Source organism: Ostrea edulis, chromosome 5 (genome assembly GCF_947568905.1).
Source record: "Ostrea edulis chromosome 5, xbOstEdul1.1, whole genome shotgun sequence".
In the NCBI taxonomy this organism is placed as follows: Eukaryota; Metazoa; Mollusca; class Bivalvia; order Ostreida; family Ostreidae; genus Ostrea; species Ostrea edulis.
This window is the reverse complement of record NC_079168.1, coordinates 29,812,005-29,838,923: the sequence shown is the minus strand read 5'-3', so window position 1 is coordinate 29,838,923 and position 26,919 is coordinate 29,812,005. Positions and strand designations below refer to the sequence as shown.

Sequence of the window (26,919 nt, the reverse complement as noted above, 5' to 3'; positions counted from 1 at the left end):
TGATTTACCTTAAATTTCCCATTTAGCAACAGTTTGAAGCACCAAATACCACAATTAATACTGTCTTTGAATTTTCATGCCATTATATGACAGATGTTTAGTAAGGAGTATGGAATATGCAATGTCTCATACACATTATTATAAGGTGAGCTTGGTGCATCAAGTTTCTTTGAAACAAACCAACAAGTCAATGTGCAAAGATCACTCAAAAATGCTAAGGTCACACTAAGGTCACTACTCACAGACTTTTCCTTCACATCATTTTGATCACACTGAGATGAAGATATGATGTCATTTAGCATGAACCAAATCCATGATAAAACAATGACATAAAAAACAAATGAATGATATGCAGATCTAGCACACCATCAACTGAAAACAACATTCATAGAGTCATTTGTTCATGCATCAAAATACCAGAATGAGATAGATAGAATGTTCTATTATTAAAGTGATAATGTCCTACGAACCGAGTTTATAGGGGTGTCCTGAGACATAGCTAGATTATTCTAACTATAGAATGAGCATATGGTTTTTTTAAATAATCACCATTGTGCTACACCATTACAACACTGAATAATCTATGCACAAAGATATGCAAGCATTAAGTATTGTAAAAATTTCGGAAATAATCGATCTTTATACTTACAGATTTGCAATATGAAGCACACAGCTCAAACAGAATTCCTGTGGGTATAAAAATTCATTTTGATACAAATTGTATATCTCATATTTAGAATTCCGATTCTACAAAGGATTTTTCCCTGAAGAGTGATGAGCCACCTATTGCCATGGATACTCACCAACCGTGGAGCTGAATGTGTTATTGGACCTCATGAACACTTCTGCGTGGAGGTAAGGGTCCATTGTATCACTGATCTGTAAACAACATAAATATACATGTACATCACTGATCTGTTAAAGGGACATGGACATGATTTGAGCTGAAAATTTTCAAATTTTATTTTTTTCATTTTCAATGTTTAGAATGTTTAACTAAGGTATTTCTAATGGCCAACAAAAATTTGAGTGTCAGTTGTCAATGTACATGGGAGATACAGAGCTCACAATTCTTTGCTATGTAAACAAGACTCAAGCTATGATTTTGTTTACATAGGTTAAATATACTTTTTGTCTAGTAAAAGTTTAGTTTAAAGCAGACTTTTGTCAATTTATAACTTAATTCTGAACACAATTAAATAATTCTAGTGTTTGGCACATCTCATTTCATTTTAAACATGCTATTTTCTATCAAGCAATCTACATATATACAGTATATACGTATATGTAAGCATAAACATGACACGAGCCTTGCTTACATTATGAAAGAATTGTGAGTGCTGTATCTCACTTGTAACTCAACAACTGATATTTAAATTTTGGTTGACCATTAGAAATACTTTAGTAAAGCATTGTAAACAGTAAAAATGGAAAAATAAAATTTGAAAATGTTCAGTTCAAATTGTGTCCATGCCCCATTAACAACAGAAATATAGACATTACTAAGCAGTAGCATGATATTCCAGTGATCAGTAATGAGGGGCCAAGAACAGACCCCTATTGGTATTCCAGTGATCAGTAATGAGGGGCCAAGAACAGACCCCTATTGGTATTCCAGTGATCAGTAATGAGGGGCCAAGAACAGACCCCTATTGGTATTCCAGTGAATAGTAATAAGGGCCTAGAGTAGACCCCCAATGGTATTCCAGTGATCAGATGAAGGGCCTAGAACAGATCCCTAATGGTATATATTCCAGTGATCAGATGAAGGGCCTAGAACAGATCCCTATTGATGTCAATAGTAAGTGCCTTATTGATCTTAACCTTTGACTCAGTAAATCGAGCATTTAATTGGCCTTTCTCTAGTAATAGGTATGCAGACTGAACAATACTCAGGTAATAGAGTTAAATCTCTCAGTCATTGTCCTACATAAACATCCAAAGTACCACTGAATGCACCTCCAACACTGAAGAACTCAACATATTTTGCAATTGACATATCTTCTTCTGCTTGCAAAGTATTCATTTCAATGTAAAATAATTACACAACACCAAGTTTAAATGTGAGTTTTGTTTTTGTTACGTGGGTATTTCATGGATTATAGGAATACAGTTTCAGAAAGTTTAAAATCTTACCTTTGAGGAGAACGACCAGGTTTTCTGCTCTCTGTCCACTGATGCCACCTTCACTGTGTGAATGTTACTCAACATCTGTGTGGGACAGAATTAAAACAAATTATATGACAGGTTCAAAAAAAAAAATTCTTTCTAATGTACTACAGGTGCATTTCAAATCCAGCTCAAGTACTACTAGTACATGTACATTTAAAATCTAGCTCTTCATCACGGAATGTAGCCGTAAGCTTTACCAGATGCTGATTTCATTTTAATGTTTATTGTATACAGTAAACCTTGAACTTACATTCTGACCGTCAAAAAGACACATTCTGATATGACGACCAACAATGTCTATTCCTGAAATGAAATCTCAAACCAATAAAATATTCATTTGGTATCTCTTTTTCCTCTATAAAATTTAAATTGAATTTTAACAATTACCTTTAGATATACGTATGAAGAAACTAAATATATATATTTATGACATTAGAAGCATTCAAAGATATTGTTCCCGACACTTCACTAAGAAAAAGAGTGTTGCTGCCAACCTTTTCCTGGTAACGGAATCTGCTTACATCCCTGAATCAAGATAATTCTGTCCATCTTTGTGGAAAATGGCCTCAACTATCAAATAAATGACACAGAATCTAAAATCATATGACAACTTTACTTACTGTTGTCATGAATAACATTGGCTTTATTTGCTTATCACTTTCACACATACTGCAGCATCATTTAAATTTGAGGGGATTAATTTTCATGGATTACTACAATTTTACAGTTTCATTGAAATGTAATTTTGTCGATACTCCTGGATCCAGCTGCTCAAAAGTTAATTAAGTTTAACTGACAGTTATCGATAACATCTAGTTAACGCTATATAAATGTAAGAGTTAATGGTAAGTTAACTGTCAGTCAATGTTAACTAAACTTTGTACATTAAAACGTAGTGTTTCATTGATGAAATAGAAATACCCACAAAATCTACGAAAACTGAGTCCCAACAAAATATATCCACAACATGCAACTATAGTACTTTATTTGTAGTCAAAATCGTTTGTAAAGACGAGTGTTTACTAGAAGGAGGTGCACTTGAATATAACACTGATATTTCTCATGGGAGAATGAAAGGAAATTACGAACTGTCAAAATGACCAGAAATACATTTACTTACAACATAATTGAAATGACGAAAAACATTCAAAAATATCATAAATCATTAGGGGAAATAATTCAGTATCTCTATTCATCACACAGAAAACACTGTGGAGTTATCTTACCTTGTTTTCTTTGGGAATGTAAAAGAGGTCCCGGTACGACAGATTGGAATCACTTAACTTTGGTGCCAGGTAACTGGTCATGGTAAACTTCTCATCTAAAAATATCGCATGGGTTTTACCAAGTGGACATGATACTAGAGTCAGTGATGATTTTGTGTAGATTCATTTTTTAACAAGGAAATATCTGTTGTAAATATATCACAGAGCATAACTCTCACTAACAAGTGGGCGTTACGAATCTTTTCACAATTTCAATACATTTTCCTTAGAAATAACAACATAATTAAAATAAGATTTCTACTAAGTGTTAAGAAAATCATCTGAAACTACCATGTATTATAAATTTCCACACAACTTTAATCTGAACAGATTCTCAATATCAGCTAGTACATGTATTTGCATTCAGACAATGTTGCTGGCACAGTTCCGACCATGCTCCAAGTTATATAATGAAACGCAGATTCTTCTTGCTCTATAACCTGTCTTTATTGATAATTGTTGAGGGCCCTAACTTGTTTTAATTAATGATCATATAAGTCCAAGCAAGCAAGGTTCATGCAGCTAAAAAATGAAGATGTCACTGCCAGTTTTGCCGTTCAATGTAATCATTTTGCAAGAACACGTAACATAAAATGGTTGTAAATTGATACATTATATATGACTCAGAATGTGCTTTGTAGTAAATTACATTTGGCTTTGATGTCAAGCGCATTTTGTTGTCATCCCAAGGGATACCAGTCGTCGGCACATACTATTTGTAAATTTGCATCTAAGTACATCATTTAATTTTCCCACAATGCTGGTGACTGTTTATTTCCTTAGGATGAAAACCAAAATACACTTCATTCTCTAACTGCTAAATTGTATGTAGTGAAAACCAATATCAAGGATCTATCCAATTAAAGCAATGCACAGCCTTGTGTACTAGCTAGTCTGATGTAGAAGTGCATGCTGAGGAAAGAGAAAATGGCTGAATCCACATACCGTAAATGTATATTTTTACATGTGGTACTTATTTCCGCTACGTCCGCGGTCACATAAAATCTGCATAATTTCATACCAGCGGACTTAAAATGTGTAAGCTAATTTCATGTAAACCACATACAACTCAGCAGAATTTCATACCTGCGGACCCAACCAAAATTGATAATCTGCAAAATTATGACTCCGTGGGATTAATTACACCTACCGTAAATATCTTAATCTAGTGAGGTGGAGTTATTCCGTGGGATTAAATACACCTACAGTAAATATCTTAATCTAGTGAGGTGGGGTTATTCCATGGGATTAAATACACCTACCGTAAATATCTTAATCTAGTGAGGTGGAGTTATTCCGTGGGATTAATTACACCTACAGTAATTATCTTAATCTAGTGAGGTGGAGTTATTCCGTGGGATTAATTACACCTACAGTTATTATCTTAATCTAGTGAGGTGGAGTTATACTGACCTTTGAAGAACTTTGGTCCCAGTGTTGAAGGTCTGAATCCGGAAGGTACAGCTCCTAACGCATGAAGAACATCGCTTACACTGGTCTGGGGAGAAATTTAACACACCATGAATTTCTGACATCAAATGTGAAATATACATGTACTATACACCATAAATACACAAGATCTTATGAAACAAGAAATCTTCAATTCAATCAACCATGAAAAATGGATGTGTTTAGTCATATACACTGTAACTCAAGATGTACAGGATAATCATATTTCAATACCAACTAAGACCAATGGCGGAATCTCATGCACCCCTCATTAAACCTAAATAATTAAATTCATAATTTATTTCCTCGTACCTGTGTATATATGGATATTATCTAGGTTTCTATGATATTAAAGGTATAACGGTGTGATATTGAGCATACAATTCATTCATACCTTGTTAGCCAATAAGAATACATCGTTCTAATCGCATAGGAAATATACCAATTAATATATACGAAGAATGGCATGAAGATTCAAGCATGGGGAACCAGAATAGAAAACCAAACTGGCATTCCGGGAAATAATGTGTTGTTTTAGTAACAGGAAATGAACCGTTGATTACAGAAGCAGGTCGTGAATATTCAAGCATGGGTAAAAAAAAATTGAAATTCTTTGAAATAATAAACGAAAGTCAGCAGCATGCGTTAATAATCTTCTGAAGGAAAGTCGATTGTAAATGATTTCTAGTGGTTTTTAGTAAGAGGAATAATTACTCTTTCAGAAAAAGGTTAATTAATAATATTTCAAAGAAAAATGAATGAATACAAAGTGGTGGATTTAGGGGAGGGGGTACATCAGCCCCCACCCCCACCCCCCACCCTAAATCTTCAAATCTAAGCAAAATAATGGTCTCTTGTTATAAAGCAAAAAAATATAAATAAATAAACATTCAATAAAAGAAGCAAGGCGTTTTTTCACTCTCCGAGAATTAAATGACAACGAAGATCTTTTGATTTATTGTTACTTTTATTGAAAGAACTTATATTTTATTGTAAAAAATGTGTCATTTTTTTTAATTTCACCTCATTAAAGATGACAGAAAATAGTAAAAATGACTATATATGAGACATTTTCAAGCCCTAAAAATTCAATAAAATCCAGGAGTTTCTGAGGCTATGCCCACTGGACCCCTTAAAGCAGCCCCCAGCCTCATGAAGTTGCCTCCGCCCTTTCAATTCCTGGATCCATCCTGATACATGCTTTATACAGTACAGCAAAATGTACGTGTATTATCATGCCATTAAATCCATACATTTAACAATACTTGCATCAACATTAAAATGTGCAGCCTCTTGACTTGTATAAACTGTGTCAATTTCAGTTAATAATAAATAACAACAACAGTAGAGAGTGCGGAGGATGGTAAGTTACTAAAAAAAAAAAATCATTAATTTGTCATCACAGTGAAGGGAGGATACCACACAACAAATTTCTGACATGGTGTATCATGTTAGTTATTCTTACCTGCCGTTTTACCTACAGAAATGGTCAAAGCATATTGCTACTTATTACACAAAGCTCATACATATATATTCAGGAATCATTGACGTTCAGTTCTCTTCCATGTCAAAAACAATATTTCGTAGACCATATGTCAAAATGTTCATACATTACAATAGTCAAAGGCTGACTAGATCAGTCAGTAGCTGTATTAAACAAGTCCAAAGGTTCATAGAATTGTCAAATATTGTTTACACAATAGTCAAAAGGTTCACACAATAGTAAAAAGGTTCACACAATAGTCAAAAGGTTCACACAATAGTCAAATGGTTTTCATACAATAGTCAAAAGGTTCACACAATAGTCAAAAACTGGAAACAATCATCAAAAGGTTCATAAACCATATTGTTGTTTTAAAGTCTTATACAGACCAGTAAAATGTTGTATACAATGGGCAAAGGCTGTATTTAGAAGTCACAGGTTGAATAAAGTGGTCAGAGACTGTTTACAGCATCACAGATTGTCAGAAGTCACAGGCTGAATACAGCAGTCAGAGACTGTTTACAGCATCACAGACTGTCAGAAGTCACAGGCTGAATACAGCGGTCAGAGGTTGTTTACAGCATTCACAGACTGTTAACAACACTCAAATTGATTCAATGTTTGTCATATTATTCACGGAATGTTAGAAGTCACAGGCTGAATGCAGCGGTCAGAGACTGTTTACAGCATCACGGAATGTCAGCAGTCACAGACTGAATACAGCGGTCAGAGGCTGTTTACAGCATTCGCGGACTGTTAACAACACTCACATTGATTCAAGGTTTGTCATGTTAGTGAGAGGGAGGATATGTCACACCGGTGACACAGCCACTTTAAGACATTGTGCATTACATTAGTTATGCTTACCCCCTTTTGCTTTTCCTAAAGAAATGGTCAAAGCATAGTGCAACTTATTGTACTGCAAATACTTATATAATATATTCAGTTCATAACAATTAACAAGACCACTCCCAACACTGACGTTTACATAGTCACTGCCTTCATGTTTCTACACTAATCATAGTACGCGCTGCTGTTACTCCCAACACTGATGTTTACATAGTCACTGCCTTCATGTTTCTACACTAATCATAGTACGCGCTGCTGTTCATTGATAAGGCATTTCTATTAAGCTTTGTACTGCAACAGAAAGCGAGAAAATGCAACGGACCAGACCGGGATTCAAACCCAGGCCCTTTGAATAGCTAGTCAGGTGCTCTACCAACTGAGCTACCTGGCCACTGGCAATCGAACCCATCTGACCGCCACAGTACTCTACAGCGTATAACTGTAAACAAAGAAAAATCACACAAACACTGCGTACTGGCAAATTAAACATACTGGCCATTTTTTTCTTCAATACTTTCTAGATGAAATGATTTCTTCTATTTATGAAAAGCAGTGTCATATCAATTTACAATAAAAGTTACAAAATGTTGAACCTCTTAAAAGGGTTAATTAAAGGCTATAAAATAGAGTCACATACTGTATATACAGTAATGTCATGTGATTATAATCAAAGGTTGTTTGCAGCAGTTAAATGCTGTAATGAAATAGAAAAGTGGGGGCTGTTTAGAGTAGTACACAGCTGTAAACAGATACCACTTTACAGCCTGTATACAGAAACAGTATAAGTATAAACCATCGACTGTATACCACTTTTATAGACTGTATACAGAAACAGTAGTATAAACCATCGACTGTATACCACTTTACAGCCTGTATACAGAAACAGTAGTATAAACCATCGACTGTATACCACTTTTATAGATTGAGATGACAGAGGCTGTATACAATAGTCAATGAATGTATACAATATTTACAGGCTGTATACAACATTTACAGGCTGTATACAAAATTTGCAGCCTGTATACAATGACCAAAGGCTGGACACAACTTGAACAGAATGCCCTTTAAAACTAAATAACTTATTCAATTCTATGTTTCATCTGTGCACCTTTCATACAAGGCAGTAAATAAATAGAAATGTGTTTCTAATCAAAGATGGAAAAGTATCTACCTGTCAATGCAGCTAAATTTCATCTATAAATACCTTTGTGTTTTAAACTACATACATTGTATATAAACTATCAACTGGCTTGGATTTCTCAAAAACATCTCAAAATTTAAGTTTGAATTTTCTTTTATTTGAGCAGTCAATTTGAGTAAAATCTCGGACTTAAGTCCAAATTTCGACTGAAGTTTATTTCGAGAAATCCAGGCCCGTGAATCAAATCTTGCAATATAATTTCATTGATTTACTACAAAAGCATGGATCAGTCAAAACTTCAATAAGACAATCCAGTCTATTATTATACATGTACAAGCACTGAATGAGATGGAGTATGAAAATATGATGTTAAGGAACCTTTATACACTGCACACTGAAGAATTCAATTTATTTACATAAAGAGATAGGTATGCATCATCTAAAAAATTATCAAATATCAAGTCATTAGAACTGAAACATACATTCATGTCAAACTGAAAAATATAGGAGGAGTGCTGGGACTGAAATTATTCTCACAGAAGCAATATGAAATACACTTCTAAACTCAGGTACTTTTTAGAGGGTGATCTGCTGTTAGACAATGCATGTAAATGAGATCTACATTTTTGTATTTGCTTGGGACAGCAGCGCACACTTTTCAGACTTACTTGCAGTAGTATCTTAAAGGACACATCGCATGTTTTTAAACTTTTTAATTTTTTCAGCAAAATTAATTCATTTCATGCCTAAAACTACTTTACATGTGTTTTAGATGAAACAGTTTGCGTAGTTTTCGAGTTTGAAAGCGATGAAATTCAAATCTTGCGATATGCATATTTTCTTCGATAGTTTACGTGCCATTATCTGTGACGTCATATGCGACCTCGAGCGAGAAGATTTGAAAACAGTTGTTAGCCATTTCATAAACATATTAGATTTAATTGACAAACAAACAATTATCACATTAACGGCTTGTAAATAATACTGCATTAGGGTGTTTTGTGCCGTTTAAGAGTGTACTTGCAGTCACTAGAGAGGCTTTGAACTGTGTTTTTTGTCAATTTTTCAAAGGAAGATGTGAGGGACAAGACGTGAATATTTTTTGTCGGCACAACGACTTTGCCATAAAAAACCCCAGTAGATTTTTTTAAACAAGCACTTGGACAAAGACGTAAATAAACTGCGAGAAAATGGTTCTATCGAAGCTACGCACCGTTACATATAGGGCTACGGCTTATGCTTTCCGTTCTGCTCTCAAATTCAATACACACTCGCACCAACTGACCTTCACCTTGTAACAACATATCGTCAGAACTTCGCTAGCAGTGTCTACCAACTGGTAGTTTTAAAAAAGAAATTTAAAGATAATTGAAATTTCAATTATAAATAATAAAATATGATATTTCCTTACTTTGAATTGAATTAGATAATGTTTTCATTTTTTTTTTAAGGAACGCGTACGTGTTTACAACAACAGCATGCCGCGCTCCCACTTCCTATATATAAGTAACAACGTGTAGATAACAAAAAAAAAATAAGGATTAATAAAATTGCTTGAATAAAATAATTTAAAAGTATTGGGATTTTCACCATAAGTTTGATCATTTTTATTATTATTATTTTTTCTCTCTTCGAAATGCACCCGTGACCGTAGGCCTAGTTGTCAATGATACATAATCGTATCATAATTTAGGTCTATCTAACTTCTCCAAAAATAAATTTAATAATATTTGCACTGTTTATTTTCAAAAAGCAACAACGCTAATTACAGTTGTTTACAGAAGTGACATTACCAAATAGTGTTTAGATAGTGATCCCATGTAAACATTATTTACTCGCAGATTTCATACTCGCTTTCCTCGCTACATTTGGGTCGCTATTTGTATGCACTGGTGGCTAAAAGATATAAGACTCGGAAAATTTGTCAACATCGAAATAAATGTTATCCATGGTAAATAAATTATGCCCCCAAACCCCGAGTTTTTAAAAATATCTAACACTACTTTTACAACAAGTTGATCGACGAAGGTCGCATATGACGTCACTGTACCACGTGACTACCTATCTATATTAACTAGGCTTTTTGAAATCGGGGCTTAGATTTAAGTCCGTATTGTGGCTAATTATCGCAGTACTTCAGCGAACGAACTATTACAATTAATTTCTATAAGCATAAGGAAGACAAAATCCATATAATTTTGTATACTTTGAAAACACGATATGTGTCCTTTAATGATATGGTATGATCACAGGCACTTGTTTCTGTAAATGACTTATGACCTCTGTATACTAATAACAACACAAGGTAACTAGCTTCAAATTACACAGAATGGCACCCCCTAAGAATGTCGGCCTTTTGAGCTTCCAGGGAATATGCCATGTAAATGTATTTACTACCGTTGTATTGTACAATCATTCAACTTAAAAACCATGTATGACATGACTGCATTCATTGCCTCTTATCGCCGAAAACTGCAACAAAACATGGCTTTTCCGTTTTATACCACGAAGTGCTATGTACTGATACCGCACAGAATGAAAATTGTATATTCGTTGTGTTGAAAAATAAAGTCTCATTTTTTTATTATCATAATAAATTGATACGATGTTTATTACCAAAAAATCTTGAACATATTGCTTTATTAACAAAATAAAAATTTTGAATTGAAGACGCTGTACGCTATTTTTAGTTACTCAAAAAAACCAAAGCTGTTCGTACGTTTCGGAATTTTACATGTCATCAGAAGATAGAAGCTAAGACTTCCCGAGTGGAGATTTAAAAATATTTTCGTGTCGGAATCATTTCTGATGAAGATAATAATGAAATTATGACTTACTGTAAATACAACTTCGTTAACTAGTATGAGAAATATTTCTGACAATTGCAGATCTATGGAAAGTCAGAGAAAATACAGATAAAAGATTATTTGGAAGCATGCAAAATAGAGCAAGGAAATTTTTTTTAGTGGTGTATTATTGACTTTGTGGTAGGCTATGCATTGATGTGGCAAGTACCTGTTGTTACATTGAAGTTTTATGAAACCCACCATAAGTACCAAGAACGCTGCAGGCACATATCAATGTTTTTCGGAGGCGACTGGCCAACCCTTAACATTAACTGTTATTTTCATGCATGCAAATGAAGATATATTGCGAGAATGGCCCCTCCACTATTTTTGACAGTACTATGTAGTAGTGAATGAGAAGATATTAATGCGTGTAAGCTTGAAAGTTATGAATTGAAGCCCTGGAGCAAAGAATGACCCCCCCCCCCCCTCCCAGCCTGAGAAGAAAAAATTGACACAGCAATGACGAACGCTATATACCCCCCCCCCCCCCCCCCCCCCCCATGCACACACTGATTAATCATTGTCTGTTAGGAAATTTAAACAAGCCATGTGCAACTTACAACTTCTCCGGCGAACCCCCTCCCCCGCATCCCTAATTATATTACGGATCTGTGCCGATATGGAAAAATTCACAGGCATCTGAAGTATGGCCACCCCCCCCCCCCCCCCCCCCTTCTGATTTTTTGGGGCGGCGATTATTTCTCCGAAATGTGTGGATTCCCCGTCTATCCCATCCTAATTTCGATTTATGTAATCGTAAACATGCTTTTTTGTAAGCCTTTAAAAATACCTTATACTGTTTATAATAAGTATATTCTATATTATACCAGTCCAGTAGAAAGCCAATCTCTAAAGCTTGTGAAAAGCGTGAAACAACTACATCAATCGAAATTGGGTTGAGAGAGACAAGGAATCCACACATTTTGGAGGAATTGTCACCGCAAAAAAAAAAAATCAGAAGGGGGGATTATAATTATCAGGTGTCTGTGGAAAAAAATATGGGGGGATGGAGTCCCCTTTATTTTTTGTAGCATCCCCCCCCCCCCCCCTAATGTTAGTAACTAAATTATATAAAATAAGATCAATTGTGGTTAATGGTCACCATTAAAATAATTCTTTTGCCTGTTATTTTTAATTCATCTCTGATGTTCTATCTTACTATAAATAACTCTAAAGAATTCCAAACGTAATTTTAGAAGAGCGTGCTAGCCAGTCAAAATCGACCACGTATTCTGTGCGGTATCAGTACATAGCACTTCGTGGTATAAAACGGAAAAGCCATTTTTTGTTGCAGTTTTCGGCGATAAGAGGCAATGAATGCAGTCATGTCATACATGGTTTTTAAGTTGAATGATTGTACAATACAACGGTAGTAAATACATTAGCATCGCATATTCCTTGGAGGCTCAACAGGCCGACATTCTCAGGGGGTGCCATTCTGTGTCATTTGAAGCTAGGTACCTTGTGTTGTTATTAGTATACAGAGGTCATAAGTCATTTACAGAAACAAGTGCCTGTGGGTATGATAGAAAATACTATAAATGTCCTCTTTATACTGAGCATAACTTTGAAAGATATGTTACTCTGGAATTCTATAAAGCATCCCTGACTATTTAGTGTATAGAGACTCCTTAATCTGAAAGCTATCTGATTTAACACATTCTAAACTTACATTAAATTTTGTTAGTGTTTGTATACATGTAATGGTTTTTTTTCTTCCTGTTAGTTAGTATGTGTACTTGGTTATATTGCTAAGAAATGAGTATTTCTAATATAACAGAATATTCACAGCATTAGTGTGTGACAATCTGATTAAAATTAGATCCTATGATCCACTCCTCTACCCTCGCTACCTACATGTATGTGTAGTGATAGTAGATGTCTACTGAGCGGATCATAGGATCTGATTTAAATTAGACTGTAGTGTGTGACATAGCTTTCATCCTTTATAGCAATTGTTTCCTTACAACTCACACAAGTCAATGAATTAGCATTAATACCCTGTGGAATTCTTGCCCCAATAATCAGAATTTACCCGTATAACAACAGGCCCATTGTAAATCCGCTCAGTGACAGAAAGAGGATCAAAATACCCCTGACCAGTATAAGGCAATTTAATGAGTACTAAAAGAAATTCTAGGTAATGTTTTTTTCATATCTCGGGGAATAAATACTTTGTGTCATGTAACTCATATCCCTATCAATGACTGTGAATGTATAAGACTCTACTAAAGCAGTTTCAATGCATGATCACCATGTGGTTTTTTTTATATGACACAAGTGTCCATGTTACTTACTAACTCACGGTCAAGCTAGGCACATAAAAATATCTGGTTAATAACATAACAAACAGATGTACATGCATGTATTATGTAGTCCAGTTAATTTCATATATCAATAAATTCATTAATGCAGCTAAAGACCAGCTATAAATAAATCAGATTTAACTTTCACCAACCTCTCCTAAAGCTTTCTTAATGCTTCCCCATCCTTTCCTGGGGCTGAAATACACAAAAAAGTTTGATATGGTCTTTAAAAATACATTATATCAAATTAATATACAGCATTTATGGTACACAACTTCCAGTCAAAGTTTAAAAACCTGTGTCCAAACCCATTGTTACAGTCAAGATTATATTACAACATAATATGTTTAAATGAACATCACTCATATCATACTTTTTTTTTCTTTTTTTTTTTTTACACCATTACATTGGAATAAAAAAAATTGCATACATTATCAAAATCATTGCTAAACTACATCATTAGATTTTTTTTTTATTCTTACTGAGTAGTATGAGTTACCTGCTCTTGGTTTCTGTTTTCTCTTCATCTTCCTCCTCCTCCTCCTCCTTTTCATCTTCCTCTTCTTTAAAATGAACACATGACAATTGCAGTATATGAATCATACATTCTGGGACATTGATGTGTAAAATATCAGAATACACATGCATCGTCTTGCAGTAATCTAATGAACACAGACTCATTTCAAAAGATGTATGTCCCATGAATTTCAAAATTAAGGCAGAGGACATTATACTTTTTATAATCATACACCTAGTTTGTTTGTTCGAAATTAAGGAGTAATGGTGATCTAAACAGGGGGAAATAACTGACACAAGCCATAAGTCTTTTTTCAAACAATTCTACCTGTCATTTTGGTGTTAAAAATTTTTGTTGCAAAATTGTTATTTACTATTTCAATATGAATTATGAACTTTAAAAAAATAAGGTTTATAAACTTTTGTTATTAATATTTGTGTTAGAAAACCTATCCAGAGGCTTTGAAAGAAGCACAATTATATTGTCTTCCCGTACAAAAATTGTTTTCTTTATAATGCTTTATATTCAATTTAACCGAAATCTTTATTTTGATAAAATCTTAAACTTAAGTTTTAATTTTATCAATGACATGACTATGATAAAAGTTACATGAAAAACTATTATAATAGCGCATTTTTAAAACAAAATCAGATTTAGGGCTAATATAATACATTTATTACATGATAGTGAGGAAGAAATGAAGATTTATACACCTAAGAAAAATCACATTCCCCTCCGGCAATATGATTTTTCTTGGGTGAATAAATCTTCATATCTCCAAAACATTCATGCAATAAATTGTTTATTATACTGAAACAAAGCAAGACTACAAAAATGCATTTGAAATTAGAGTCTGTTCATCTATACATTTTATGTAGCTGAGATTGCCCTAACGGAAACACCGCGCCGACAACGTATTAGAAGGTACACACAACGAAATACAGTGATATGATAACCAGTTTTTGTATTTCCATTCTCCTTGAATGCTGATTTACTTGCTTATTTTTGTACCAACCAAAAGCAGGCAATTTAACTGTGTATCAGAGACCTGCATATTTTGTGCTTTACGAACTATGCAAGTACAACGACTCGGACTTATTGTGACGTCACAACAAACTACGTCTACCTTGCCGTAAAATTTATGGAAAATGCACGAGGCTGCCGAAGGGGTGAAATGTGATGGGGAGATATGATGTTTGAGAGGGAGATATGAAGTTTTGTCATCCCTGGCACGTGACTGTCTAAACCAATTAGATTACATGTTGCATAGAAGTCTCACACTGAGGTATAATAATACTTTAATTAAACATAAAAACATCAGACTCCATGAATATCTACTTACCGTCATCCTTCTGTACGTGTTTATATTTATTGTGCATCTACAACAGAAATAACTACCGGTACCATACTGTACTACATGCTCTTATAATTCTAATTTCCTAAAGTGTTACAGGGAATCACAAAGCATTTTAAAATCCTAAATGTAAGCTATTTTTCATTGAACTTACAGTAAACTTTTTAAAACATTTAAGAATGAAAGACTTACACAATAACAAAATCACTATGACTCAAAATGTTAAAATTTTGTACTGTTACAAATTTAATAAAGCGCACCTTTAAGAATGTTTTCGGTACAGTTCCTCTTTTGCCATCTTTATTCTCTGCTTCCCACCAGCCATCCTCTCTGCAAGAAAAACAATCACTTCCATTTCAGTTGTAACCAAGTGTCATATTGCTCTCCGGAAACAAAACATCAAACAACTTCAGAAAACTGTTATTAAATGCAAAATAAAGTTCTCCAGATTTTGAAAGTAACAACGACATTACATGACACACCTTGTGTTGATAATGGTTAAAATCTCTCCCTCTTTGAAGGATAGATCCCCTTCTTCTCTTCCTTCATAATCATACAGTCCCTCAAACTGCAGGCCCTACAACAAAACACAAGAGTTTTTATCAGTCAGCCTTCAGGCTAATCATCATACAGTCCCTCAAACTGCAGGCCCTACAACAAAACACAAGAGTTTTTATCAGTCAGCCTTCAGGCTAATCATCATACAGTCCCTCAAACTGCAGGCCCTACAACAAAACAAGAGTTTTTATCAGTCAGCCTTCAGGCTAATCATCATACAGTCCCTCAAACTGCAGGCCCTACAACAAAACACAAGAGTTTTTATCAGTCTGCCCTCAGGCTAATTATATATAGATATCTACTGAAACAGGGCATACTCAAAGATTCAGACAGAAATTTGGGGAGAAATTATGCTGATCTAAGAAAGATAAGCCCATTATTGTACTTGACAACTTTCTTTGATCAGCTGAGAGACCAAAGAAATAAAAGGCACGGTCTGATTTTCTAGCCTTTTCCAAAAGCTAAACATGTTTCTGTAATGTTGAAAACGTTTGTTACTAGACAAATGCATATAAGTATATCATGTACAGTGTATGTATATTACTTTGTGTATCATGTACAATATATGTACATGTATATTAATTTTTATCCCTCTTTAGACAAATTTGTAGATAATTGACTGGCTAATCACATGATGCCCTGAAATTTTTATATTGCGTCTCCGTACCGAGGGTGTATTAGTTTCACGACTGTGATGTAACTAACAAATCACATCACGCTCTGAAAATTTCAATACGCCATCTCCGTTCAAAAAAGTTTGGCAACTGCAATGTCACTTACGAATCATATGACGCCCCAAATCTCCATGCAAGGGTACGTGTATATTGGTCTGACAGCATGTACCATAGCTTTCAATGTATGTCTGTATTCAGGTTCAACACACATGATTTATTCATTCAATGTTATTATTCATATTTTAACTGCGATGTTTTGATATTGTGACAATAGGATTTTTCAATGTAATACATTTAATATATGGAATTCAATTTGATAATTGAATAATATTTATCAAAGATGTTGCTCAAATCTTAACAAATTTTGTATGGTCATCCGCAGGATAAATTCGTTACATAATCAATTTGGGACACAACACGGAGAAGAAGTTGTGTCCCAATGTGAATTTCCATTTCACACCCTGGATGGCTCCGTATTATGTCCCAAACTGACTGCAAGTAATAGTATATCATGTACATTGTATGTATATCATTTACTTGTACTAACTTCAACAGTTGTTAAATCCATTTCATTCTCCATTTCCTTTTTCTTTGTTTCTTCATCATCTTCCTCTTCATCTTCCTCTTCTTCACTTCCATCTTCCTCCTCCTCTTCCCCCTCTTCATCTTCCTCCTCCTCTTCTTCATCCTCTTCCTCCTCCACCTTTTTTGCCTTGGCTTTAGGTTTACTATTATTTAGTAAAGATAGAAAGAAAGAAATACATACAAAAAAGTTGTTCACACTAAATTTACATACCAGACTCCATTATCCATTGCATTTCCTAAAAATCCTTGTACCTCTCTGTTTTCATGGTATCTTCTTCTTCTTCCTCCTCCTCTTCCTCCTCCTCCTCCTCACCTTCTTCTTCCTCCTCTTCTATCTTTTTCTTTCCCTCTGTTTCTGTTCGTTCCTCTTTCTTTTCCTTTGAATCTGCATATATTTTTATGAACACACTTAAACATATGATAACAGTCTTACAGGAATTTTCCCAATTCTAAAGACCCTGGACCCAGTGTGAAAATGGTAGGAAAACCCCTAGACTGCAATGTCTCTCATTGGAATACTGTTCATGAAATGATAACATGAAGTATATCAGCGTGAAGCGTCACAGTTTATACTCTCAAGAATTTTCAAAACTGAAATTTGTTTCAATGTCTTGATCTGATGGAAAAGTAACTGACCTTGTTTTTCACTTTCTTCCTCCTCCTCCTCTTCTTCACCCTCTTCCTCTTCACCCTCTTCCTCACTCTCCTCTTCCTCTTCTCCTTCCTCTTCATCATCTTCATCCTCATCTTCACCCTTCAATTCTCTGCAATAATAATATGCACAGACTTAATAGTAAAATTCCAATAAAATCAAATGTATGCAATGGATTGAATCATACATCAAAGCATGATTTTGATACAGTAGTTGATATGAATTTTGCTTGTTTGTACATAAGTTGTTTTACCTCCCATTCAAGATGTTTTCACTAAGGGAAGTGCCACAAACTTTGATGCATTACAACACAATGTTACAAATAGCACGATATGATTTTAACCATTTTAATGTCTTATGGTGAATAGTTGTACACAAGACTAATCTGGTATAAAAAAGCCAGGAAAAGAAAATCAAATATGTTCAGATACATGTATAACTTCATGACTTTGAAATACATACATAATAGATTTTTCCCGCATTTTGTAGAATAGTGGGAAAATATTGTATGATAGAAACGTATCAACGCGCCAAAAAGTAGGCGGGGCCATATGAAGGCCAATAGAATTGTAGTGAATTCGAGTAATAGTCTCGTGTTTGGTCATTCTAAGTCAACGCTTCACACGAGGCGCTCGAGCTTTATTTTTGGAGCAGCAAAATGGAGTCCCAACAAATGGATATATTGTTATCTAGAGTCTCAGATGTTATAGATTCCAAATTGGCTTCTTTGGAGGTGAAAATCTCGAAGCAACAAAAACAACAACACGAACAACAAATGTGCAAAATTCAAGCGGCTTCCGATAAGACTTTCGTTTTTAAAAGAAAAGGCAACGAGGCACAGTTCAAGTTTAACAACACCGTGAGAGATAAAATGGTACAGGCCAACACCCACATCAACGACGGTGAAGCCGAGGCCGCTTTCCAAAGCATTACGGAAGGTATAGAGCTTATAGACGATAGACAAAAGCTAGTAAAACTTGCTGACTCGTCAAAAAATGGTTGGAGAACCGTACAAGAATATACTCAACACGAGCTCGCATCGGACGAGGAAGACGAGAAAAGAATATTTAAAGCAGAGATGCGCGCGGAAAAGAAGTTGAAGGAAGAACGAGCTCAAAAAGCCAGATTTCAACGCAGATTCGCACCTTATACAACTCCTGACAAATCAACATCTGAGAAGTCAAACAAAAGTGACAGCAACAAGAAGCCAGGGACCTGTTTCAAGTGCGGGTTCCCGGGGCATCGGGCACGGGACTGTAACAAGGAAACGCTAGTAAAGATAAGTACTAGTATTATAGATGAAAATGCTAAAGTTCATTACAATAGCAATTCTGTTAAAGCTGATACAACAAATAGTCAGTTTATAGTTTCTGAAAATGTTCACGATACTGAAAATGTCAGTCCATATTTATGTTTGAAAATGCATTTGTCGAAATGGAAGGGCATTTGTACGGACAATTATGTCTTGAGTATTATAGAGCATGGTTACAGAATTCCATTTAAGCACGTTCCATCAAGTGAGTTTTTTAACAACAACAAATCTGCCAGAGACAATGTGAGTATTGTTTACCCAGAAATTCAAAAGCTTCTTCAGAAAGTTTGCATAACACAGGTAACTCACATTCCCTTTGTGGTCAATCCATTGACCGTGGCTTTCAATAAATCAGGTAAACCACGCTTAGTCTTAGATTGCAGACACATCAATAAGTTCATTCATGATTTTGTATTTCGGTTGGAAGATACTAGAACTGCTCGGGAACTTTTTGATATAGGATATTTTTTGTTTAGTTTCGACCTTAAGTCTGCATATCAACATATAAAATTTTTTGAAGAACACAGAAAATATTTGGGTTTTCATTGGGAGCATGATGGTCAGAAAAAATATTACGTGTTTAATGTTTTACCTTTTGGCATTTCCTCGGCAGCCTTTATTTTTACAAAAGTTTTGAGAAAAGTTGTTCAGTATTGGAGGAGTTTAGGATTACAAGTGATCATGTATTTGGATGATGGTTTGGCAGGATCTAATAGTTTTTCAGAAGCAGAGTCTATTAGTAGACTTGTAAGAAAGGATCTTTCTGAATTGGGTTTTGTGATTGCTGAATCTAAGTGTGAATGGCATCCAAAACAAAAAGTTGTTTGGTTGGGTTTAGAGTGGAATACAGAGACAGGTAATTTGAAAGTTACTTTTGAGTGAATTGAGAAGGTAATGAATTGTATAAAAAATGTTTTAAAACTAATTCAAACTGGTCAAAACAGGTTCCACGTTAGGGCTATTGCTAGCATCACAGGTCAGCTTATATCTATGGAAGCCGCGGTAGGACATGTGGTAAATTTTTACACAAGGTGTTTGTATCAAGATATTTTGTCAAGATTTAGTTGGCACTCTTATATTGAGTTTAATTCAGGGTCAGTAGAGGAATTGAAATTTTGGAGAGAAAATCTGTCGAGCCTTAATTCAGATCATATTCGAGTTCGCAAGAGTAACTCGAACTTGAACGTCTATAGCGATGCATCAGATACTGGGTACGGTGCATTTATAGAAGGCCATGATAATTCAAAAGTTATAGGATTGTGGACAAGTGAGGAATCTTGTGAGAGTTCTACTTGGAGAGAACTAGAATCTGTTAATAGATCATTGAATACTATAGGAGAAAGTATTCACGGCGAAAGTGTAGATTGGCACACAGACAGTAAAAATGTCAGTAGAATATTAGAGGTGGGCAGTAGAAAGCCTCATTTGCATAGGATTGCACAAGAAATTCATAAGAAATGTTCTCACAGCAACGTCGCACTTAACTGTGTTTGGGTACCAAGAAATAAAAATGTCCATGCGGATACGTTGAGTAGATGTTACGATAGTGATGACTGGGGAATCAAAAATCACATTTTCAAAGAAATGGATACTCTATGGGGGCCTCACACATGCGACAGGTTCGCAACAGATTATAATACCAAGTGTATTAAATTTAATTCAAGATGGTGGTGTCCTAACACCAGTGGGGTAGACGCTTTTAAGCAATTTTGGGGAGAGGACAATAACTGGCTAGTACCTCCACCTAGACTTATTTGTAAAACAATAAATAAACTCATATCAGACAGGGGGAGAGGAAGTTTAGTTACTCCGTTGTGGAAATCTGCACCTTTTTGGCCAATGCTTAAAAAGGGAGATACATGGGAGAATGGCGTTAAAGACAAAAAGTATTTTACGTCTTATATTACCCAAAAGGGCAAGGGAGAAAACGGAATATTTGGGAGTTCCAACATCTTCGATATGGTAACAGTACGATTAGAATTTGACTAAAGGCTTATTTTCGTTAATGTATTTATTTTCAGAGTTAAGATTGGAGAAGAACATAGAGGACATTGTGAGCGCCACTGGAATTACCCTGGACAACTCAAACAACGCCCTCTTAGCAAAGAAACTATGTGAATTTCTCATAAAATCAAAAAGTGTTAAAACGTGTAAAAAATATATGTCGTCATTTAGCAAGTGGTGCAAGTTTATTAAAAACAAAAATAAGCAATCTATTCCAGCCAACCCTGTGCATATATCTTTATATATTACACATCTTTTGAACATTGGATCTTCTTATCACGTTGTTTCGAGTTCAATTTATTCCATTAAATGGGCTCACTCTATTCTTGGATACTCGGATCCTACAATTCATCCATTTATCAAAAGCCTATTGGACAGTTCAAAACGACACAACAAACCTAGAGTTATAAAAAAGGACCGTGTCTCAACAAGTGATATCATTACTTTGTGCAATATTTACAAACGAAGTAGAAATCTCGCCGATATACGGGATTTGTCCATGATTTTGATTTCTTTCGCCGGGTTTTTGCGTTTCGACGAGCTCAATTCTCTGGCCTGTTCCAATATCGTATTCACGGACCACATGAAAGTGTTCATTAGGAAAAGTAAGACCGACCAGTACAGACAAGGGAACGAAGTATTGATAGCGCGAGGTACTACAGCAGCTTGTCCTGTTAAAATGACAGAACGATATTTCGAACTAGGATCCATCGATTCTGCTTCACACGATTTTCTATTCAAACCATTGTTCAGATCAAAGGAAGGAACAAAATTGATCAACAAAAACAAAAAATTAAGTTATACTCGTACAAGGGAGTGTCTGGTTTCAAAACTTAAATCAGTTATGGGCAATGTCAATATTGGTCTGCATTCTTTGCGTTCTGGCGGAGCTACCACCGCTGCGAACTCTAACGTAAATGACAGAATTTGGAAAAAGCACGGACGTTGGATTTCAGATTCCTCAAAAGACGGTTATATCAAAGTCAGTATTGAAAATCGGATGTCAGTTTTAAAAAATCTGGGATTGTAACATCAGTAGTTCATTATTTTCATGTTTGTGAAAGATTATTCATTTTGATTTATATTTTGCTTTTCATATCTAACTTTTGGACGACTTAAATTCTAAGCTCGCCTGGCTTACGGCTTTATGGTAGTTATTTTGTGTAGATTTAAAAGTGTGGGTTGTAATGAGTAAAGATTATACTAGATTTTTCCCGCGTTTCGTAGAATAGCGGGAAAATATTGTATGATAGAAACGTATCAACGCGCCAAAAAGTAGGCGGGGCCATAGGAAGGCCAATAGAATTGTAGTGAATTCGAGTAATAGTCTCGTGTTTGGTCATTCTAAGTCAACGCTTCACACGAGGCGATCGAGCTTTATTTTTTAAATATAAAATTTTCAAAGATTACCTCATATTACTATCATTTTTCAATGTTTATTACTAAAATACTGCTTAAATGCTCGTCCGGCATTGCCCCAGAGACATTATTTACACTTGTGCGGACACAGGTTTCCATAGTTAACCATCTATGGTTTTTCCTGGGCGGTTTTTAACGTCAGTGATGGGGGTTTAAAATTTTAAACAAAGCAGTACTTCATGTTTTCGTTTCACAATACCGTACAAGTTAGTGTCGTTTATAAAATATAGCATTGTATGTATATATGTGCATTTGTATGGCGTTACATAATAAACGCCGGCTGCTCCAACAAGCTCGCCTGGCTTACGGCTTTATGGTAGTTATTTTGTGTAGATTTAAAAGTGTGGGTTGTAATGAGTAAAGATTATACCTAAATATTTATATTTCCAAAGTTTTTTCCTTTGATTGTAAAGATATCAATTTCCTCATGAATAAATGTGTCGCAGTTGTGAACAGTGCACACATGAATCTTAACAAGCATTCTGAGAGTATTGCATAGCAATACATAGTCCCCTACTGGAGGCAAAAATTATTGGACTGTAACAATATTCGAAGTTCATTATGAGACCAAGGTTATGGTAAAAGGGAAGATTGGGAAACCAAGATAGAAATGCTTGAAAATCAACTACTATTCAGGTACAAAGACTAGACCAGGAAAACTTCAAAATCGATCTGTAACTTGTTATGGCAAAGCAATCATCATGATGTACTGAATAACTAATAAATATAGTATTACATGTATGTCTATTTTAACAGCTGAGAATTCTGACAGAAAAAAAAGTAGAATGTAAATATAAGATATAAATTTTCTTTTTGAAAATGCATGGGGGTATGAATTGCAATGCTTCACATTGGCATACTTTTCAAGAGGCCCTAGAGTCAGCGCTTCAGGAAGTATTGCGGCAGTTCATACCCTCAATTTATCGTCATGTACTTTGAAAGCTGAACTTTACGTCTTGACTGACCCTCACACATTACTTCTGGCTACACTTACTTGAGGTACTCCTCTCCTTTTTCATCGGGTAAAAGTTTCTTCATCTGTGTATCTAGCTGTGTCTGCAAAATGACATGTATCCATGGTAACCAGGACAAAAATAAATTTGTTTTCCCAATTTCTTTACATACATGTATGGCCACGCAGACCTTTATATAACAATAGATTATGCCATCACATTTGTACATACCTGCCATTTCTCAAGTCTTGTTATCTCAGCTTTCTTTTTGTTATCGAAACCTTTGACTTTTGAAGGTTCATTTGCCTGTCAAGTTTGAAAGAAAAGCTGAAATTATCCAGTGCATGTACCATCTTATTTTCAATGTAAATACAATTATAACTAATATATAAAAAGTTCCTTCTTGTTTGAACTGTGGTTCTTTTTCTTATCGACCATACAAGTAAAATCCATAATACTCAGGTCTATCTCGGTTTGTTTATCATGAAGCTTTAGATTGACACTTCCATTCTCTACAGCACCATCCTATAGGAGTTCATTCATATCTCTACAATATTCTATCAAAGTGTGAACATGGTATGGTGGGTTTTTTTTTTCTTCTTGTTTTTTGTGTATATGAACTTGGGAGACTTTGGCATTATACTGGAGTTTTTCAGACTTTCCAACAGCATTACTGCATAAAATAGAATTTATCACATGATTTAAATCATCCGAATGCCTGCTGACAATTCGTTTGAATACTCACTTCATCTAATTCATTGGCTGCCTCCAGAAATTCCTCTACTTTTACTTTTGTTTCATAACACCTGGAAAATTCATTTTTACTTGATTTACATGAAATTCAATCTATAATCTATGCTGATTGATATGAATTAGTAAAACATCTACATAATCTTAAATGATACTCACATTACAATCAAGAAACTGCTCATTATGAGTCAGAAACTGCTTCTAGTAAAATGCTGTTTTCAACATTACCAACATGCATTAATCATAAATGGGTTGGTTTGAGCATATATTGCACTGTGTCATGCAAATACTGGTGGAATTAGGTACAGTAACTGAACTTAAATTGAATGCTAGCTACAATAAAAATCAAACTGTTCATCTATAGCCTCTGTCAATGACATATTGAATAGCAACCGTTACATCATTCTTACCCTTTAAACTGCTCTTTAAGTTTTTCTTCATTATTTTTCAATTTAGAATTTCCTAACAACTTTGTACTGTCCTTTACTTGTTTTTCAATCTGAAACAAAAGAAAATAGCAATTCATCTTACTTAAATTATAAATTTAAAAAAACTAAAATTTGCAAATAATATACGAATTACACATAATCATCTAAACATTCAATTTGATTACCAAAAGAACTATAATGCATGTTTGGTATGGGTCTTCAAAGAAAAAAATCACCTGAAATCTTAATTCAATGCCAACACTGTACACGAGGACTTATCACATTCAATCATTATATTGGTGAATATAGACTTATACTTTCATAACGTCGTGCAAGAAGAGACATTCAATATACCCCCACCCCCTGGAAATTTACATGTACACGTATTTATCTATGCAGGCTTGGGCATTATTGCCGCATACCTTTTGTAAATCGAATCTGCAGCTACATCTGATCAGCAGTCAATCACATGGAAACTTGTTCAACAGTGAGCCACTTTGAAAGACATTCACGCTGTGATATTGTTTTGAAAGGTCCCCAGAGACCTTAATACAGGGATCGAAATTAACTTTTTTCACTACTAGCAAATTTTAGCTGGTGGATTATTTTCCAAATAGCAAAATTGAGCTTTTACTAGCATTTTTCAATCGATTGCTGTTTTACAGGAATTTAAGAAAACAAGCATGTCTCTATATCAAAATATAGGGAAAATCTTTTAAAATCTTCTTTAAAGTGCAATAATAAAAATAAGATTGAAAATTCTTTCATTTAAAATTTAATGAATTATAAGACATCATACATTGTGCACTCGTTGACCAGAGATCTACTACCTATTTACAACATCATGTGGTTTGAAATCTTGAACTCTGTTTGTGCCATTTCAAACTATATGTTCAAAACTTTTGGAAGTTTCATCTAAAAAATTCTAGTTGAAAAAAAAAACCCGCGAACTCGAAGTGTTTGACTATAGAGTATAGAAGGACACTGCGTGAAACAGTGACACTAACACTGTCATGTGTTGGTTCATGTAGACAGGGACGAAATCAACATGCTTGCTATTTAAATCAGACGTCACTGAGATGCCCGAAGTGTGCTTGAAGTAGGACTGACAGAGATGACCTTGCCCTTAGTTATTTATTCAATCCATGTTTACTTTTTCAATGCTTGTATATTCATTCTGTAAAGCGTTTCTATGCACAAGACAAAATTATTGTAAATTTCAAAGTACAGCCAATAAACCGAGGAAATCCGGAAAAAAGACTGGGGTTTTTTTCACTCGCAAAAAGTTGCAATCACTTGTGATTTTTTAACTCACATTTAGCAAGCATTTCCCCTTAATTTCATTGCCTGCTTAATAGCAATATCACTTTATATTCCAATAGCAGCTACTAAGATACAGAAATCTAAGAGGTGCTACTTCTTTTTCAGTTTAAGTCTCGCTTCCACACAGCTGCAACTAAGAGTCAATGCTGACCTGAGGTAATTTGGAGATGTTCTGGGGTTATTTTTGGAGTATAGTCATAGCAGGTTACATTTAGATACGTGTTGAATTATATGCAGAAAATGTGGTAGTTATGGATGTTCTTTTTGGTGGTATTACTATAGTTTATATCTGTAAATGCAAGAAACATGCATGTAGATTCTCCCTTTATCTGCCGTAAAACCATTAATTGTTACAGCCCAATGTTTAATTTCCATTGTATTTGTGGTATGAAGGTACCTACGAAATCACCCCCCCCCCCCCCACCCACATGTATATGAGAACAGAACAACCATGAAGTACTTTTGAAATCTATCTTGAAATTTCATTAACAAGTTTGAGCACATATAAAATACATGTGTGCACATGTGCACGCCAATCAAAAATATATGCGATTCTCACTTACCAGTTTCTTTTGTCCATCAACCTCCTTTTGATGCTTTGCCAAAGGACCAAGCTCTTTCCCCATCTTAACGCGTTAATTTGGTCAGTATTTACTAAACCCAGCCCGCTTCCCAAAACATTCAGCCATTTGTAAACAATGTGAAACTAAAATTCAAAGTCAACATAACATTTTCCGGTTTAATAAAATCGAAATAATAAAGCATTTTTTGTCTATATTGTAATAAGTTCTAATATTACAATAGACAAAAATTGCTTTTTGTATATCACTCCATTTTGTTTTCCATACGTAAAAAAATACTAACATCGTAAATCTG

At 34.8% G+C, this 26,919-nt stretch overlaps 1 protein-coding gene across 5 annotated transcripts in view; it reads right to left on the bottom strand.

The window, feature by feature from the left end:
- LOC125652442 (nephrocystin-1-like) overlaps positions 1-26,917 on the bottom strand; it is a 41,879-nt gene extending 14,962 nt beyond the window's left edge. The window contains exons 1-22 of one of the 5 annotated variants that reach the window (XM_048881639.2): positions 26,607-26,917; positions 24,703-24,791; positions 24,288-24,348; positions 23,774-23,848; positions 23,584-23,645; positions 17,839-17,966; positions 17,455-17,587; positions 17,165-17,345; positions 15,868-15,962; positions 15,646-15,715; positions 15,374-15,410; positions 14,014-14,077; positions 13,667-13,709; positions 13,506-13,520; positions 4,851-4,935; positions 3,399-3,493; positions 2,667-2,742; positions 2,423-2,475; positions 2,137-2,211; positions 804-879; positions 650-687; positions 243-272 (exon numbers count right to left, since the gene is read on the bottom strand). In XM_048881639.2, coding sequence (XP_048737596.2) covers positions 243-272; positions 650-687; positions 804-879; positions 2,137-2,211; positions 2,423-2,475; positions 2,667-2,742; positions 3,399-3,493; positions 4,851-4,935; positions 13,506-13,520; positions 13,667-13,709; positions 14,014-14,077; positions 15,374-15,410; positions 15,646-15,715; positions 15,868-15,962; positions 17,165-17,345; positions 17,455-17,587; positions 17,839-17,966; positions 23,584-23,645; positions 23,774-23,848; positions 24,288-24,348; positions 24,703-24,791; positions 26,607-26,669 — 1,644 coding nt within the window. In that variant the 5' untranslated portion in view covers positions 26,670-26,917. Of the gene's footprint in view, positions 1-242; positions 273-649; positions 688-803; positions 880-2,136; positions 2,212-2,422; positions 2,476-2,666; positions 2,743-3,398; positions 3,494-4,850; positions 4,936-6,351; positions 6,364-13,505; positions 13,521-13,666; positions 13,710-14,013; positions 14,078-15,373; positions 15,411-15,645; positions 15,716-15,867; positions 15,963-17,164; positions 17,346-17,454; positions 17,588-17,838; positions 17,967-23,583; positions 23,646-23,773; positions 23,849-24,287; positions 24,349-24,702; positions 24,792-26,606 lie in introns of all 5 variants that reach the window. The other 4 variants (XM_048881640.2, XM_048881642.2, XM_048881641.2 and 1 more) reach the window with 4 other exon arrangements.
- Positions 26,918-26,919: the final 2 nt, after the last annotated feature.